This window comes from Anguilla anguilla, chromosome 5 (assembly GCF_013347855.1).
Source record: "Anguilla anguilla isolate fAngAng1 chromosome 5, fAngAng1.pri, whole genome shotgun sequence".
Lineage (NCBI taxonomy): Eukaryota > Metazoa > Chordata > Actinopteri > Anguilliformes > Anguillidae > Anguilla > Anguilla anguilla.
Window position 1 is genome coordinate 40113429 of NC_049205.1, and position 18747 is coordinate 40132175.

General features: G+C 39.6%; 1 protein-coding gene and 1 long non-coding RNA gene across 2 annotated transcripts in view; both read right to left on the minus strand.

Annotated features, from left to right (window-relative positions):
- Positions 1–4304, minus strand: part of LOC118228392 (Wilms tumor protein 1-interacting protein homolog) — a 29396-nt gene extending 25092 nt beyond the window's left edge. Inside the window, exon 1 of the mRNA XM_035419878.1 lies at positions 2384–4304. Within this exon, the coding sequence (XP_035275769.1) occupies positions 2384–3884 (1501 nt within the window). The 5' untranslated portion in view covers positions 3885–4304. The remainder of the gene's footprint in view (positions 1–2383) is intronic.
- A 7812-nt stretch (positions 4305–12116) lies between these two features.
- On the minus strand, positions 12117–18682 carry LOC118227754. The gene is made up of 2 exons (XR_004765348.1): positions 18575–18682; positions 12117–18447 (listed from the first exon to the last, which is right to left on the minus strand). It is a non-coding gene; the product is annotated as an uncharacterized LOC118227754 (long non-coding RNA).
- Positions 18683–18747: the final 65 nt, after the last annotated feature.

The window sequence follows — 18747 nt, forward strand, 5'->3', positions numbered from 1 at the left end:
CCAGCATGAGCCGTATAATCAGTCTGACGAGATTATTTGTCGTGAGCCTTCGCTCTGTCCCCCTCCCCACCCTTCCTAAACATTTTGTTTGCAAAGGGAAGACGCCGGATCGGTGTGGCCCGGTGCTCCCAATCAGTGATCGGCTGTGCTGTGAACAAAGCCGTCGAGAGGACCGAGTTAATGCTCCAGTTAGCTGAGGCTCACAGCCAGGGAATTGGTATTGTGTCGCTGAACATCCAACAAACCAAATACTTTCCTACTGACTCATCAAAACGATTAGAAGATCGCCCCCATGCAAATGACTTAGCAATAGAAAGAGTATGGTGACAAGTGCATGTTACAGTCAGGGAAGTCCTTTGAAGATGTCCTCTTTTCAGCTGGCTTGGATGTAAAGGTTTTAGCCACTAGGGTGGGTTTCCTTCCACAGTATATTTTTTTGAAAGCTGCAACTAGCGGCGCTAGGTGTAACAAACTTCTCTGTTTTTCCTCAATATGGATGGAGCAGGATACAAAGATTACGTACCAAATGATAGCAAGAATTTGCCTTTCACCAGAGATCTCTGTATCCTGCTGTAGCTTCACTAGCACACAGGTGAAAGAGTTGCAGGCCAAAGCATGAAAGACAAATAAAAACTAACAGTAATGGGTGAAATACCTCTGGGGTACCCTGCTGTGGAACCTCTTAGAGAAAGTTCAGAAAGTTTACGTCCCCAGCCCGCCAGATAAAAAACATAAAACAAGACCGCCAGATGACTTCCTAGTAATCCCTGCATAATAATCCTCGGTGCCTACGCTGCCTGCAAGTTCATCGAATGGATATCAAGCTACAAGACTAATTGTTACAACATGGGTAGTAAAAAAAACAGCTAGGAGTGGATGCAAGCTTTGAATTTCAGACCCTCCAATATTTTAATGAACAAATGTTTTCTGTCTAGTGAACAGAGATCTCAAGCTCAACTGTTCAGGGTTCCCTCCCCTTGAGTTTGACCAATTTCGCCAAACAAAATCATCCTTTTTCTGCATGACTCACCTTTTGCAAATCAATTATGCTACAATGGCTTGTAAGTAAGTTCTGATAAAAACTGGTAATAACAAGGCCGAATACAATAAGTACAGCCATTGAGCTTGAGAAAGGTTTGCGTAATTTTGAAAAAAAGAGATTTTCAATAAGCCGTTTCATCATGAAAGAATGACCTTTAATAAACCCATCCTTTTAAAAATGCCTGAATTTTACCATACCAATTGAATGAACAGATGATATGTCATTTTGTACTTAAATGTAGCAGGTCTGCAACTAAGTAACACAGGGAAAAAGCAGTTGCTTCCATCCATATCAAATTAAAATAAATGGGGACACAGTGTAATATATTATAGACAAGGGTTTGTAACTCAGAAGTTGCAAATTTGATTCATTTTTATGCAAGCTACTTCAGAAAATAAATGCCTTTAAATATGGATTAAATCTATAAATTAAAAAAAAAGTATGTATGGCTAAGATGGATAAAAGTACCTGATAAATGCCTAAATGCAATGTAATGTACATGGTTTGAATGAGAATGGCGTGGGAGGCTGGGAAGTCAGTTGTCGAGGTAACCAATGGTTCACGTTAAAAACTCTGGGGGTGGGGGTCTGAGATGGGAGAAAAAGGCCAAAGCCATTCCTGAAAAAACATAATTTACAGTGACAAGTGAGACCCTACTATAAGACCCTGTTTTAGTTCATGGGAAATATTTCATTCATTACCATGGAAAGTGTTGGGGGAAGATGTGTATAAATAATAATTTTATACAAAAAATAATTTACAAATTTTAAATTGCCCACTGGGTATGTTTAATATGGATAGTAAGCTTCTTCATAGATCAACATCTAAATTTCAGAAATGTAAAATGCCACTCTGCCATCAATAAACCATTAATACATATTACAATAAAGTTCATTTAAAAACGAGAACATTACTGAAAATAAACTACACAAAGAAGTAGTTTATCGTGCTCTTGAGTCTCATAAGCAAAAGACGGAAATAACTCACCAGGGGCCTCCCCACTTCAGTCTACACCACATACAAAGTGTAGTTTTTATGCTATTTTAAAATCCCATTAATTTTCACACTCAGCAGTTTTTACATGGACATCTGTTTATGATTAGATCAGCTTCTGCCTTTTATATTTAGCCAGCTGTGCTCTTAATTCCCACGGCATATTTTCCATTTCTACATATTATCTATATATTTTCATGTGTACAAAAGCGGTGTCCCGATTGGGGATAAAACAATTCAGTTTTCTGGCAACTCCAAGAACACTGCGGAATGCAGTATCCGTAGTACTGGTAGTGGTTGTGGTTGGTTAGCATTAGAATGTAACGTATATTTAGTGATTGCACTTACCAAAATATTCTTTTTTAATGTGCATCTCTAGTTCCTTCTCCAGCTCTAGGGTGAGCGCCTCTAGCCGTTTTTCGGCTTGGCTAGGGCCACTTTCACGGCATGGGGTGACCTGGTAAGGCAACTTAAACTTCTGTGCAGGGGTCGAACTTTTCGTGGGGCTACCATAATTAAAAGATGCTGGTAGGCCCGGCGTTGGTTCTGGGTTTAATCCAAATTGTATTGCCTGCTGTTGCTGTGCCTCCTGCATCACAGGAAATGACTGGAGATCAATCGTATTGTGAATGCAGCTCGTGTCTCCAAAATCTTGAATTGCCGTGCTTTCTTGTAAACCAGGTCCCAACATAGACGACCGAGGTGATGGTAACTGCAGCTCCGGATATGTACTCATGGATCCCCGTGAACTGCGGGAACTCCTGGAACTGTGGCTAGAAATACTAGAGCGCGGACTCAACACGCAATTAGCCGGTCTAGCGTTACCGTCCTGGTTGCCCATGCCCGACTGGGGATTGCTCGCCGGCAAGCCATGTACAACTGCGCCCTCGAGCTCATGATTTCCACTCGGCATGTACCGAGAATCTGAGTAGCTAGATCGAGGACTTGTGGTACAAGAGTACTGGCTAGCCGTACTAGACCTTGGACTGATGTGCCGTTGGTCATAGCCCATACTGATGCCACTGGTCCGGTTGCTGCTGGGTTTGCTACCGCAGTCATAGCTATTCAAACTGGTCCTTGGACTGGAATGTTTACTCGTATCGCTGGCTGTGCTTGCGTAACTGGACCTCGGGCTAAGTATGCTGTTCCCGTCGTATTGCACCAAACTGGATCTGGGACTGTTAAATTTTTCTTGACCGGGCACCACCAGACTTGTCCGCGGGCTGCTGATACTAGATCGTGGGCTTGGGTGCTTGCTTTGCTCCTGTGAGAACAAGGAAGACGCTAAACTCGATCGTGGGCTTGTTGCATTGTACCTGCCGTCTTGATTGGTAGTAATGCAGACACTGTTGCTTCTGTTGCCGGGGAAGGGAGGAAAGGCGCCTTGTTTCACCGCTACTCCATCATACGCGCTACCGGTGCTGTACCTATGCGCATGCACCTCCATTGAGTATCTCTTGTGCCGTTCAGAAGATCCGCTGTAGCACGGCAAGGCAATCTCGGATTTGGTGCAATGGCCATCTTCACAATACACAGAATCTCTAGGAGGGTTACAAAAATCTTCGTGAATTTGTCGATTTCCGTTCACAGGGCGTACAGGAGCCGCATTGTAAACTTTACTCCCAGACCCGTAGTTTTCAAAGGTATGGGGCAGTTGATGAGGCGCAGAACTACCATTCATTCTTTTTGCTTTTTGCTCTGGAATTATTTGAGTCGAAAAATCCAAATCTGGGCTAATGACCATGTCTCTTCTTGCATTGTAAATCCCATCTTTGTACGGTTCATACATCGAAAGATCCTCTATTAATTTACTCGCCCGGATACCCACATCCTCCTCATACTTATCCATGTTTTTCGCTCCCGGGAAACAAGAGTTACCAAGAGAACTAGCCAGCGAGAAGCAATTTCACTTCACATGGAAATCGCAACAAAAAAACGGACTTAAGCCAAACATATCCGCTATTTAGCTTTAAATATGCCCTTTCACATTATATTAGCATACTGCACGACCTTCCCATTCGAATGTAAAAATTGTTATGGATAGATTTCTCCCCACAGGCATAGAAGACGTTTGTCAATTTCAGTCTTTGATAAGTTGAAAGGTCTTTACAGTCAATGGCGCGCTGCGCGGAGGAATTTCCCCTTGTATGCTATTCGTTCTATTAGATAGTTATTGTATTATGTTCTAAATCGCAGAAAATTAAATATTTATAGACGACGAGAGTAGTGCAGATTCTACAGCAAGCCACGTCTTTGGCCTGGAGCTTTTGTAGTACAATACACGACTCGGGACTCCTTTCTGTGGAAGGAATGCGAGGAAGGAGACATGGTGTGCTGCGTCTCTCTGGAATGTAGTTAATGCTGAAGCGAAACAATGATTGCAACCAACTCAGCAAGGGGTGCAGGAGTTTTGAACAAGAGTTCCGAAGGAAGATAGGTCCTGTGTGTCGCAAAACAGTCGGCTATATGGATGCAGACTTTGCTGAATGAATCACAGTTACGCTTCATACACGTCTATGACAAAATTGTTACATTAAATTAGTTACGGAGTGTTTGGTCAATAAAATGAGAGCCCAAGGAAACTACCGGGGACAGCACGTTTTCCCAGGCCCAGTGCCAGTGTTGAGACATAGCGAGCGCACTCCAGCATACTTGCAAAAATCCGATTACCGAGGGGTAAAATTATGAAAACATCATAGAAACACAGTATATACAATAAATACAATTTTTTGATATGAATTGGAGATAATTTGTCGTATTGCACGGGCTCATATATGTTATCATCACCTTTCACTATGTATAGCACAAAATGTTCATTTTCAATCTTAAATTGATACTCTGAGGAAACCCCGTTTTAATTCGTTATATTCAATTTATACAACAATATATAGCCTATATAATCCTCTACATCAGTCTTAGGCTGTAGCTATTCCACAATAGACTTTACTGAAAACATATACGGTATAACTGAATCTTTCCATTGATTGCGTGCGCGGTAGACATGCTACTGAATACGTTCGATTTGGAATAGAATGTTATTTTGGCTGTATTATGCCATCTGGGGGTAATATAAGATATTGCACGACGCATACTGTGCATTTTTTCTATTTTGGTAGATAAACCACAATTGCAATCGACAAGTTGTTTTAAATGGGAAATGAGAATAAGCCCCCTATGATACCGTGAAACGTAGGGGGCAAATCGGAATTGAATAAACATAATGTATGTAATCCTCCTATACACAGCATGTTATAACAATTAACTATATTTGTTATACAATGGTTTTGATATAATTGGTAGTTTTGATACAAATACCACGTTCATATAAAGTACATTTGAAAACAAAAGAATAACATAATTGCAATGTTAAAGAAAAAGGATAATACCCCCAATCAAATCAAAAACACAGGCAAACCAAAATAAACAAAGTAGGTTGTAATCCCATCAATCAGTCTTAAATTTTCAGACTAATATATAGACGGGTGACAAAGGAAAAACCAACATATAGTGTCTTAGTGAGGTGTTGAACCACCATGAGCTGCCATAACTATTCTCTTGGTGTACACCACATATGCACTCACCTACTTGATGAGACTATGGTGAAGGATGACTCATCTGACCATATCACTTTTTTCTGCATCTCTGTAGACCAGTACCTATTGTTTTTGCACCACTGAACTCTGAAATGTGCATTCATCTTTGTAATGAGGGGATTATGCACTGCAACCCTACTATAATATCCCTCTTAATGTTGTTGTTGACGAACTGTTCTTTCTGACACAGTCTGATCTTGTCCTGCATTGACATTCTCTGTCACCTGAGAAAGCGTTGCTCTTGTGTTTTTTCTTATGTATTGCACTAATGCACAAGCACCACTGTCATCGAATGTGTGCTTTCAACCACAATTTCTGACCCTATTTACTGATGTCTTTCTCATAGATCTAAATGCAGATTTCAATTAAGTCACTGCTTCTACTGAAACACTAGCCAGTTGAGCAGTCTTTTTGACTGAAGCTCCTGCCATCCATGTCCCAATAATGGACCCTCTTTCAAAGTCAGTTTAGATTTTTCCTGTTGCCATCTTGATGCAAAATCATCAGCTGGGCCTGCTGAGCATTTTTATACATGCCACAGAGCATGATAGGATGTTAATTGCTTAATTGTATCATACAATACAATGTATGGAAGCATCTGCATTCGTTATGTTTCTCCACTCATTTATTCAGGCTTTTCCTTTAATTTGTCACCCAGATGTGTGTGTGTGTGTATATATATATATATATATATATATATATATATATACAGTCCCCTCCAAAATATTGGAACAGCAAGGCCAATTCCTTTGTTTTTGCTATACACTGAAGACAATTGAGTTTGAGGTCAAAAGATGTACATGAGATGACAGATCCGAATTTCAGCTTTTATTTCCTGGTATTTTTATCTAGATTTGTTAAACAACTTAGAACATATCACCTTTTGTATCAGACAACCCAATTTTTAGGTGAGAAAAATTATTGGAACATTTGACTGACAGCTGTTTCTTGTTGCCCAGATGTGTCCTGTTAGATTGATTTGTTAAACAATAAATAGTTCTGAATGTCTACTCTTGGTTTTAGCCTTGGGTTTTGCCTCTGAAGACTGCATTTGTGTTATAAAAGATAAACTAACATGAAGACCAGAGAACTGTCTTTGGGAGAAAAGCAAGCCATTTTGAAGCTTAGAAAAGAGGGGAAATTGATCAGAGCCATTGCACAAGCATTGGGGATAGCTTGTACAACAACTTGGAATGTCCTGAAAAAGAAAGAAACCACTGGCGTACTGAGCAACAGACATCGAACAGGTCGACCAAGGAAAACAACAGCAGTTGATGACAGAAACATTGTGAGAGCTGTGAAGAAAAACCCCAAAACATCAGTCAGTGACATCACAAACAATCTCCACAGGGCAAGGGTGAAGGTATCTCAATCAACCGTTCGAAGAAGACTTAGAGAGCAGCAATATAGAGGCTATACCACAAGATGCAAACCACTCATCAGTAGTAAGAATTGGAAGGCTAGATTACAATTTGCAAAGAAGTAAAGAGATGAGCCACAAAAGTTCTGGAACAAAGTTTTATGGACTGATGAGACCAAGATTAACCTCTACCAAAGTGACGGAAAGGTTAAAGTGTGGAGAAAGAAGGGATCTGCTCATGATCCAAAACATACAAGCTCATCTGTGAAGCACGGTGGAGGAAGTGTCATGGCTTGGGCTTGCATGGCTGCTTCTGGAGTGGGCTCACTAATCTTTATTGATGATGTAACTCATGATGGTAGCAGCAGGATGAATTCAGAAGTCTACAAAAACATTCTGTCTGCCAACTTACGGAGAAATGCGTCCAAACTAATTGGGAGGAACTTCATCATGCAGCAAGACAATGACCCAAAACACACTGCCAACACAACAAAGGACTTCATTAGTGAGAAAAAAGTGGAAGGTTTTAGACTGGCCAAGTCAATCACCAGACCTTAACCCAATTGAGCATGCATTTCACCTCCTGAAGAGGAGATTGAAAGGAAGAACCCCCCAAAACAAACATCAACTGAAAGAGGCTGCAGTAAAAGCCTGGACAAGCATCACAAAAGAAAAATGCAACAGTTTGTTGATGTCAATGGGTAGCAGGCTTGATGCAGTTATTGCAAGCAAGGGATATGCTACCAAATATTAAGTGTTATTTACTTTCATTTACTTAAATACTCTCTGTTCCAATACTTTCGCTCACCTAAAAATTGGGTGGTCTGATACCAAAAGGTGCTATGTTCTAAGTACTTTAACACATCTAGGTATAAATACCAGGAAATAAAAGCTGAAATTCTGAACTCTTGTCTCATGTTCGTCTTTTTTTCTCAACCCCAAATGTATTGAATGTACTTTTGTATATATATATCAATCAATTTCTGCCATTTGACGGATTACATCTACCCTTCTGAAAACTGGAACTATTATGTTTAATAGTAGCCTAAATTTGTTTATATCCTGTATCATCCACCATTTCCTTACAGCTTGGTCTTTCAACAGTGTCTTGTGTGTATGCTGGTACTATAGGCAACCAATTTAGTGTAAAAAAGAGTATGCTGGATTAATTATTGATATAAAAGCCTGTTAGCCAAAATGTCAATATCCTTATTCCTCTCGTAGAGAAGCAAAAACATTTAAAAAAAGAAAAAAATGAGTCTTTAATGCTTGAGAGCATAAGTATTTGCTTTTACATATACATTTTAAAGAATACATTAGTGCAACGTGTATTCTCCCTGAGGTTCAGTGGAGTCATTCTAAGATGAGCCGTCCTGTAAATGTTGTATTTTGCTATTGCCTATCCATAAATATTAATTTGATTAATTCAAACATCCAAATTCTGATACCACCTCAGAATTTACCATTAGAATACATGGTTTATGGCTGGGTGGTGTGTCCCGCTAGGTGTTTTCGTGTAGCCTATGGCTGAATCAATGGTCTTAGGCTATCGAATTTCTACCAGTTTCAGGTGCTGTGTCCATCAGATAAGCAGGGCGGAGCACACTTAAACCTTGCATGCAAAAACTACACATCAACGGTTGATTGCAATGTACCTTAATTTTCTAGAGTACAGCATGGTATTAAAAAGGATTTCCAAAGTAGCCTACCATCTAATGTGGGTTTGGGTTCTCTGCTGAAAAATCCAGCTAAAACAAGCTGGGATTCTAAGGTGGATTAAGTTGTGTTTTGACACTTCTTGCTGGTCAAAGCTGATCTGTGGCTGGTCAAAGCTGGTCAACCAGCTGAAAACAGATGGAAGTGTCAAAAACACATCTTAAACCAGCTTGACCAGCTTAGGTTGATGGAACTTTCAGCAGGGTTATCACCTTAATGGAAACTAGATTGCAGTGTATAATTGGAGTTTATGTAGTAGAGTGGCAAAGAGATAATATTTGACAAGGGCTACATTTGTAAATTAGCCTACAGAAACATGTGTGAACTAAATAATTTAATCACAGAGGTATATAAACCAGCAGAATGAACAAATTTGAAAATGAGAGACAATTAATTTGAATGCTGAATTTTCTCAACTTCCTTCTCTATAAACTGTACAATACACCTGGACATGATCAGTAGGCTATGTAGGCTCTTACAAAAAGCTGCACTGCATAAAGCTTTAAAGAATATAGCCTATAGGCCTATAAATAATGACCTGCTGATTGGTTTGTGACCTCAAATCAGTGTAACTTGCTTGTCAATCAGCATAATAATGAATAAGCTGTTTTTGTACTGGTAATTTTACCAAATAATTCTTAATTCAAACCTGTCTGACAATGATGTCTAAATAAAATTATAGGAGTTTTGAATTTGTAGGCATGTTATTGCAGCACGTAACCCACACAGCCAACAAACTGCCTACCCTATGTCATACAGTGTATTTACTATTTTTTAAATGATCCAGAATAAAATTCTGTGTAATAAGGTTCATTCAACTTTAGAATTCTATAGGTTGATGAGCACATTACAATCGCGACTAATGCAATTTTGTCTTGAACTTGTTCCAGATCCAGGAACTGCGGAAAGTCTTCCATAATAATGATATTATGCTTATTAATTTTTATTTGGTGCTAATTTCCATTATTGCACAATTCAATGTATTTATTATTCACCTACACTTGTTTTAGTTTGATTTCAGTATTTACTATGAAATATAGCTGGCTATATAATACTGGCTATTCACTTTTCTATGTTAAATGCTGGTTCTGGATAACATGATGGATACAAAGAGGAGAGGGAATCAAGATTGTATTGCTTATTATGGAGCTGTGAATCTAAGAGAGGGATAACTCAAACAACTATCAATGTTTTTGATATCATTTGTCAAGCATATGTTGTGTGAATATGGGATCAAAACTTTCATAATACACAATTAGGTCCGACACCATAGGCAAATGCCAAAACCAACAAATCTGGTTTCCATTGTATCACCAGCAGAGGGCAGCACTATGTTAACAGTAGAGAACAGAACTCCACACCCACACACAGAAACAGATAACATCATCGAGGAGCCAGCACAGCTACTTTTATCGATTCACAAATTCAGATTTTAACCATTTTCACATCAATGATTTTGTGCCTAGAGCTTCAGTTTCCTAATATTTGCTAGCCTGATTTTACCAGAGATTGTGTTTAAAATTTCCAACAATATTGTATTCAGTTTCCGTTCAAAAAAGCTGTTAATATAGTTTACAAGCAAAGAACCCTTTAAAGTCGTGACCACAACTTGCAATACAATAGAATATAAAATTACTTTTCAAGCTTTTATTTTTAACGATGTATTTTATTGATTGATTTAATACACTTGCACATGAATTGGGTAGGACAGTTTAATTGACTTCCCGTCTTAATAAATATACAGAATCATCAAAATCCTTGCACCTTGGCAGGTGCTCTCATTTCAAAAGTGGTTTGGAAGGTTAAAAACATAGTGGGGAAAATGGCCCCACTTCAGTCATAATTTATGATTTTTGCAGAGTGCTCTGCCTCACTAAGAGCCCAATTGATAAAGTGGGTCTGAATTATGTCTGTTTTGTATAGTGTGGATGTACCAGACATTGTCGGAAAACTAATTACATCCCCTCAAAGTGGCATGGGTGAATGAAGTCTATGTTTCCGAATCAAAATGGCTGGCTGTGCATCCTCAGCACAAACAAAATGTGCACCGTCACTGTGTACTGCAGTGCACTCAAGAAAATAGTCTGAAAACTGAATATATATCTCCACGGATGAATTCTAAGCGAGAGCCAGCCTTAAACTAAAACATGTCATTAAGTAAGGCATAGACAGATTCAATTTTCCGCCAGGCTCTTTGCACTGACCACAGGAATACCAAGTAGTTTATATACCGTGATAAACCCCACACTGCATGCCTTTAATGAAATCTCTCAGACAACAGCCTTGACACAAACTGAACGAAATGGTCTAAATAAGGGAAGCAAGAGCTGGCAGACCACAGTAATGTGGTGACTGTCTGCACGGTATCTGTATCGAAGCTGCATGTCACAGTGCATTAAAAATAGAAACATAAGGTAAGACAAAGCCGTAACAGCTATTTCAAGAACACTGACTTGTGTGTGGGATCACAGTACAACTGTGTGAGATGCAAGGCGTGACACATACATTACACAGGCTTCTCACTGAATTCAAGTGGCATGTGCATTAAATCAGGATTTCCATCCCAGTTTGACCGCATATTAATGTTAACGCCAACATTTTGTTCTTTCGGTGTAGCACAGAAGCTGTACTGTCTATGAAACAATGCCGCTATTCACTCTGTCTGGTCAATTGAGACACCACTCCATTTTCAAAAATTCATGGCGCTTGTCTTCTCACTTTATTCCGACCCACTGTTCGGAAACCCGCCGCTGCAGAACAAAGTTAAGCACGTATTGGCGTTCTGCGGTGGATTTGGTGAAGGGGGAAAATGCACGTGTAACCGACCTGAAGCCGTACAAAAGCTTTGATTCCAAAAGAGGAGGTGGCACGTGCCTCCCCCTCTGATGAGAGCAGGCGGCCTTATGTAACCCAGCGGGGACCGCGGCGACTGCGGCGGAAATGAGATATCCTGCGCTGCAGTGTTTGATGGGTCATTGATCGCGGCGCTCGGAAGCTGTCAGCTGGAAAGAGGGAACGATCCCTGGGACTGCTGTTCATTCAGCACACGGGCACCATTGAAGTACGCAGCCTGGACTCGGCTAAATAAACTGCTTTCTGGCCCCCTGCCTTTTAGTACACACCATGATCCATCCAGTCAAACTACATTATGAGCTTGGTGAGGGGAGCCAGGCAAACTAAGAAGGACACATCTAAAGTATATATGGGAAGTATGTATACACTGGAGCGTTGAGTCTCCATTATGTCTATCAGCTCTAACTAAAGACCATAACCCATGTCCTCTGCATACATAAACACTATGACCAGGTTATGTACTGGACACCTGCATGAGCTGTTGGAGAATGATTGATCTCACCTACACCTTGAATATAATCTTCATTCTGCAGTTGATAGACAGACAGACAGACAAATAGATAGATAGACAGATCTTTATTGTCTGCTGCACACAAAAATCTTAGTAGTCACACTTGAAAACAAATACTCATTTAACAACAAACAATATAATAAAAGACATGATACATGATCATAATCATAACATACAGCCCTGTCCTAATCAGTTATCATCCAAGCTATATGAGTAAAGCATGCATAATTACCATTTAAGTACCTAACAGTCAATAAATAAACACAAATACATGTAAATAAATAAAAAGACAGACTCACGGTCAAAAATGTAAGTGCAGAAACATCCAACAGAAGACAATTCAGTACTTTGAAGCAAGTCTAAAGAGGTTCAGAATTCTTTTTTTATCTAGCCTGAACAGAAACATTAGTATACCAGGCAGTCATGCAGTATTTGATGATTTGTGGTGCAGATGGAGGATGACATTAGGGGGCTGTGGTTCAGGAAACCTGGAATACAACTACAATTATATACACCCACTTACCCTGGTCACTGTTGTGGAGGGTGCTGGAGTCTAACCCAGCTTGCATTGGGTGAGATGCAGGTATGCACCCTGGACAGGCTGCCAATCGATCGTAGGGCACGCACACCATTCACTCACGCACTCATACCTATGGGCAATTTGCAGTCTCTAATTAGCGTACCTGCATGTCTTTGGACTGTGGGAGAAAGCCGGGGTACCTGGAGAAACTGCACACAGAAACCTTCTTGCTGTGAGGCAACAGTGCTACCCACTGCACCTCCGTGTCGCTTCCAACCTGAGGTGACAAAAAAAGACACGGTGAAAGACAGAGTACACAGAGATGCATAGACATGCAAAGGTGGAGTGGGGGTCTGGCAGGGACTCATGGAGGGCCAGGAAGAACAATGAGCTCTCCATTAGCTCTACAGCAGCAACACCCCTATTAATGCCCCCAAACAGACTGCAAACAGGATGCTACATCCACACAAATCATCCGACTCCTTCCAAGGGAAGCAGACTACTATGCACAAACCCTCTGCATCATTACATTAATGCACAAGCCCCATGCACCACTCCATTAATAAGAAAAGTCACTGTTCAAGCTGCTTTGGAGTTACCTGTCGGGCATTTTTTTTTGCTTTAGACCACAAATCACACAATATTAAAAACATCCTTCCTCTCACACACATTCACACGCACACACACACAAAACACTGTCTGGGCCAATCAAAAACACACACCAACATACTATTAAAAAAGACACAGAAACTTGTAGGCACCCAATTGCCCATCAGGGGTTGAAGGTGTGTGATGAGATATTATCATCCTGCCTGACTAAAACATGACTATGGGGCCCACCCATGCCCTAGAACACAGCCTTAATAGGAGGAGCCACTCAACAGCCCCTTGTCTCTAATTAAGATGTACAGGTTAAAATACAGCTTTTGAAATTTGACTGATTCAACTCTGGTCAGACATGACTCACCCTGACTGTGCAAAGCCCAGTAATCAGCAGTGCAGCTTTGGAACAATACAACTGATGAGCCATAAATCTGTTATCTTCTCACCCTCTTCACAGAATGAAAACTTCATCTTGATTAGTTTTCAGTTTGATGGTTTAAGAAGGTCAAATTCTGTCTGCAGCCTCACACATTCCTTGTAAACAAACGGCTGTGGAGAGATGGCATGCTGTTTAACTGAATGGAGATTATGTTCTGTCAACTCTAGTTTTAGTTTTTAGACATATTAGCCCTCTGTACAGTACAGGAGATAATTTTATTTTGTAGCTATGCCTTTAATGCCTCCCAGACAGTGATCTTCTCAGCCACAGGGGATGTGTTAATATCTAAGAAAAACCTGAATCCATTCAAGCCAAAATTTCATAAACTTTTCATCAGGCAATAACTTAATATTAAACTGCCAGTATCTACCCTTTCAGAAGGGAAAGGCCTTTCCAGAGTGGGACATGATCTGTGAACTTTGCTTTATAGCATGGGTTATCCAATACTGAATGTACATAGCAGTTAAAATCTCCCCCGATATAAGTTGATACCTATTTAAGTCAGGGAGAGATGACATAAAACTACTGAAAAAATAAGCATCATCAGAACTAGGACATGGTTAAAACTACCAGAGTATTAAAAAAACTGCATGTAACCATAACAAAATATCCACTGGATAATTTTAAAAAGCACACTTTTCTTCCCCTTAGGCTTACTGGCACTCCTTATACCTTTGAATATAGATCAGAATGGAAAAGCTTCCCCACCCGACCCCAAGGCACGTGAAAGTACTCAATTTTTCAGAAACATACAAGGCGGACTTTTAGTTCTCTGATCAGTATAAGTACCTTAATTCTTAACTGATTATACGCCTGGTCATTCCAATTGCAAAGGCAGACATTTTTTTTTGATATTATGGCTATACATATGCATTTAAGTAATGAAGTGGTCAGCCTTTGCATAGCCAATGTGATAAAGACCTTTCAGAGTGTGGCGTATGAAAAAATCCACCAAACACCAGAGCACTTTCAGGTGCTTTGACATTTGAAAGTTTGCTACTATCGAGCTGGCTATCTATTTTAGTTGTAGGTAGGAGTTGCACACAACCAAACTCTGTAAATGATTCCAGTTTGTAACAAGCAGTAAGCTAGGTAATAGCTACAACTACACTGGATCAAAGTGGACTAGAAACTTGACTTTCAGGTTGATACCACTATTTTAACATGACTGTCTGTAGACCTTCCTTGTAAGTTTAACCTTTCAAAAATCACAAGCACAAGCTAACTAATATTGAAGTTTGTCCTTCAAACTTTTTAAAAGTTATATTCATTATTGAACCTGTTTTTCTTGGTCCTGACAAAAATGCAACAAAGATCATATTCCAATGTAAATAGGCCGTCAGGACAAAGCATTCAAACAGCTGTATTTATTTATTTTTCCATTGGGACCATTCATTTTTTAAATTAATGGTCCTTTATACAAACAAATGTTCAGTTAAGCAAGCGGAGTAGGCCTAATGTTACACTACCAATTCTACCCTAGCAATGGCGTTCATGTGGATAGAGCACATTACTAATTGTACATTACTTTCAACTGCTGAGATTACCTTGGCTAATCTCTGAATAAGCAGACACAAACTCGTTCAGAGTGCAGCAGAAGCTTCACAATGGAAGGCTGTAGAAATGACATCAGAACTCTACAGCACATCAACGCCACATAATACACACTCACAAAGTATCAGCACTGTATGACCATGTATGCTAACTCAGCAGATTATCTGGATAAATTAAACCCCCGTGGACCTTCTTTATGACAAACAAATGTTATGAATATAAATTGCAAACAAAGCTGTGGGCTAGGAAAACTGACATCTCTTACTGCAAAGCAGCTGCTGTCTATGTGAAGGCTGCAAGGTTGGCATTTCACCTGATAATGCTGCGGTTTTGAACCTCATCTCCTAAAGCTTGATCACTCAAACTAAATTATTTAATGGTGGATACTAACACACACCCTAAAAGGCACTTTTTAAATTATTTAACGTCAATGATGTACACATGCATAATGGGAGACATTTGGAAGACAGGTAGGCTATATATCATAGATGCACAATAAATAATTTATCTCTGTCGGCAGCAATACCTCATGGAAATCTACAATTAAATAAAAAATTAAAACACTGTATACAAAACTATACTTTACACCAGGTCATTAACATAAATATAAAATATATTTATGTATTTTCTTTGTATGGTCCTTCAATCCAAACAAGCTTTTAAATGATTGGTTTGTACTTTTAAGATATGCTGATCTAATTGCTGCTGACTTGAATGAGACTCTGCAGTTTAGTTTGGCTCTGTTCCGCAGGCTAATTTAATTAAGGCAATAAAAAGGATAAGAAACCTCATGTTTTGGGCAGGCTTTTGATCCCATAGGAGTGGAGAGGAGCAGTGAGATTCAACACGAATACAATGTATGGCTTATGAACCCTACGTAGTTCAAAGTAACTGAGGTTAATATAGTCAAGGCTTTACTGCAGTTAAGGCTTACATTTGATTATCAGGGTTAATCACTGCTACAGTACCTAGGACCTCATTTTTCTGCCTCACATGGTCTGTGCTTACTGATCGCATTAAAGCTCCATAATTAGGAGATGAAAGCGATTGTCAACAGTTCATTTCCAAGGATGGTGAGCCAGTGGATGTTCACCACTGCTAATCGTTTGCAATGGACTTGAAATCTTTTCCCAGATATATACTTTCAACCCATGACACAAACATTAGCCCCTTTTTCTCAAGTAAAAGATATTTCAATTTTTTATTTTTAATAAATTTGCAGACATTTCTAAAAACCTGTTTTCGCTTAGTCATTATGGGGTATTGTGTGTAGATTGATGAGAATAAAAATGAATTTAATCCATTTTATAATAAGGCTGTAACGTAACAAAATGTGGAAAAAGTGAAGGGGTCTGAATACTTTTTGACGGCACAGTAATTATAACATAACTGTAATGGTATTGCATGACCTAAAGAATTATTTATAAATTTAACATATATGATTGTTAAATCAATGACATATCATTTTCTCTGTAGCTTTTCATTTGTTATTCAGTTCAGAGTGGTTGATCAATGTTCATCAGGCTCTGGCAAGATGACATACTGTGCTGTGAGTGCCCCCCCAGAACTAGGTGCCGTTGTTTCGAGACAAGTGCTTTGTACGGTTAACATGACCGTGTAGTTCGCAGTTCATAACAGCCCCACCCAAAAGGCTGTTTGCAAAGTCCCACTCTCCCATCAAGACAAAAACAAAGGGCCTGGAATGTAAACAGAAATGAGAACTGAATTAATCACCATCCCTCTGTGACAGATATTTGAATATCAAACACAGTGAATTTATGTACTTCAAGTATATGGGAATGTCAAGAAATCAGGAAACACAAAATATAGTTATATATTATAAAAGCTATTGTTAAGGCACATAAAAAGCAGTTGCAAAAAGTACACTGCAGGAAAAGTATGCCAGTCATAATGTAAGTCAGTGTCCTCTGAGAAGAGGACCATTAACCGAGGCCTATTTCCATCCTCTCTAGAGCAATACAGACAGAACCAATCGATTCACGAAAATGTCACTCACCATCTCTGGGGCAAGCATCACACAGTCTTTCCCATTTCAACTAAAACATGCCTCAAGGGCCCAGGGGAAGGTGGCCACAATAGAAAAGGCAACCAAAAATACCTTGTATATGTGACTGTATGTACAGAACCGATCATGTTTTTGTTTCTAGCTGCCATTGTCTGAGACTAAAAAGATTTATGTACTATAAGGGGTTTCTGGTTCAGGCTCAGTTCATTTATTATTGTAAAGTTTAAATGCAAACGAAAACAAATTTGGGGACTGAAGTACGAGGAAGAAACATTACTTGGGAAGGTATTGATGAGTGGATGAAAAGAAGGCAACAGTTTATTTATTACTTGTTTATTTTGCATTTAAATTGCACGATTTAAATCGCAAGTTTATAAAGGCAACAGCATTAGATGTGCTAAGGCATTTATCTTCAGTGACTGCAGTATATCAGGTGACGTTTAAAATGAATGGTTGGAGGAGTGGAGAACTGATGAGGACACTTTGTCCTGAGGTGCACTTGTGTGTATAGAAGTATAAAAGGAGCTAAATCCTCTTGAGGGAGTAGCTGCAGACATTCTTGCCCCCGCCATCAAACGCATGAATTGCCGCCACTTCACGGCAGGCTTAAAATAGTCCATTAATACAAAATCTAGTATTGGGTAACCTGTGCTTGTAAGATAAGAAAGTAAGTAATACTGAGCAGGGTTTCCCCCAGCGCTTTATAGAAGAGGCAGTACAACTTCCCTAACCTGAAGGGAAAAACACAGAAATAGGCACTGCATTCTGTTTTAAAAGATAGAAAAAACTGGCTTAGAATTAAATTTACGATGCAACAACGACTCATCATCTTTTAAAAAAAAGGGAATTGCGACTGCTTTCTGGTGCAAAAGAAGCTTCTACAAGGTCACAATATCTACACTTAATTTACTGAAATTCGCCATTAGGATGTAGTTGGCAGGGATTACGTCACAGTGAATTTCTTTATCATACACGTGTTCATGCATATGCTGGAGTGAATGCGTTAAAACAGGGTGGAGATTAGGATGGAAAGGAGACAGGAAAGGAGAGAGGATTTAAAATATGATTCACACGTTTCTACTAATAACTTTCTCATTCATTGAAAGGATACAGGGTGGCACGGTGGTGCAGTGGGTAGCACTTTTGCCTCACAGCATGTAGTTTGCATATTCTCCTTGTGTGTGTGGATCTTTTCCGTGTACTCTGGTTTCCGCCCGCATTCACAAAAACATGCAGGCTGGGGAGGGGGATGTTAACAGGGCGTTGCGGTAAAAGAGTATTCAAGCTCAGTTGAGCTACGCTGTATAAAAAAATTAAAATAATAAATGTTGGGAAAAAGTAAGACGCCATACTCATTCTCTTACTCTTTCTTTTTTTGGGACACTCCAGTTGCCCGAATTAGGGTCACGTGCAACACCAGAAATGTCTTGTCAGAGCCAACAGGCGGAGCAGAGGCGCAGACTAGTCACCGTACCTTAGTGTAAGGAATAATGAGGAATTAGTAATAAGATGATGAGATGTTTGTTTAGTCTTACGT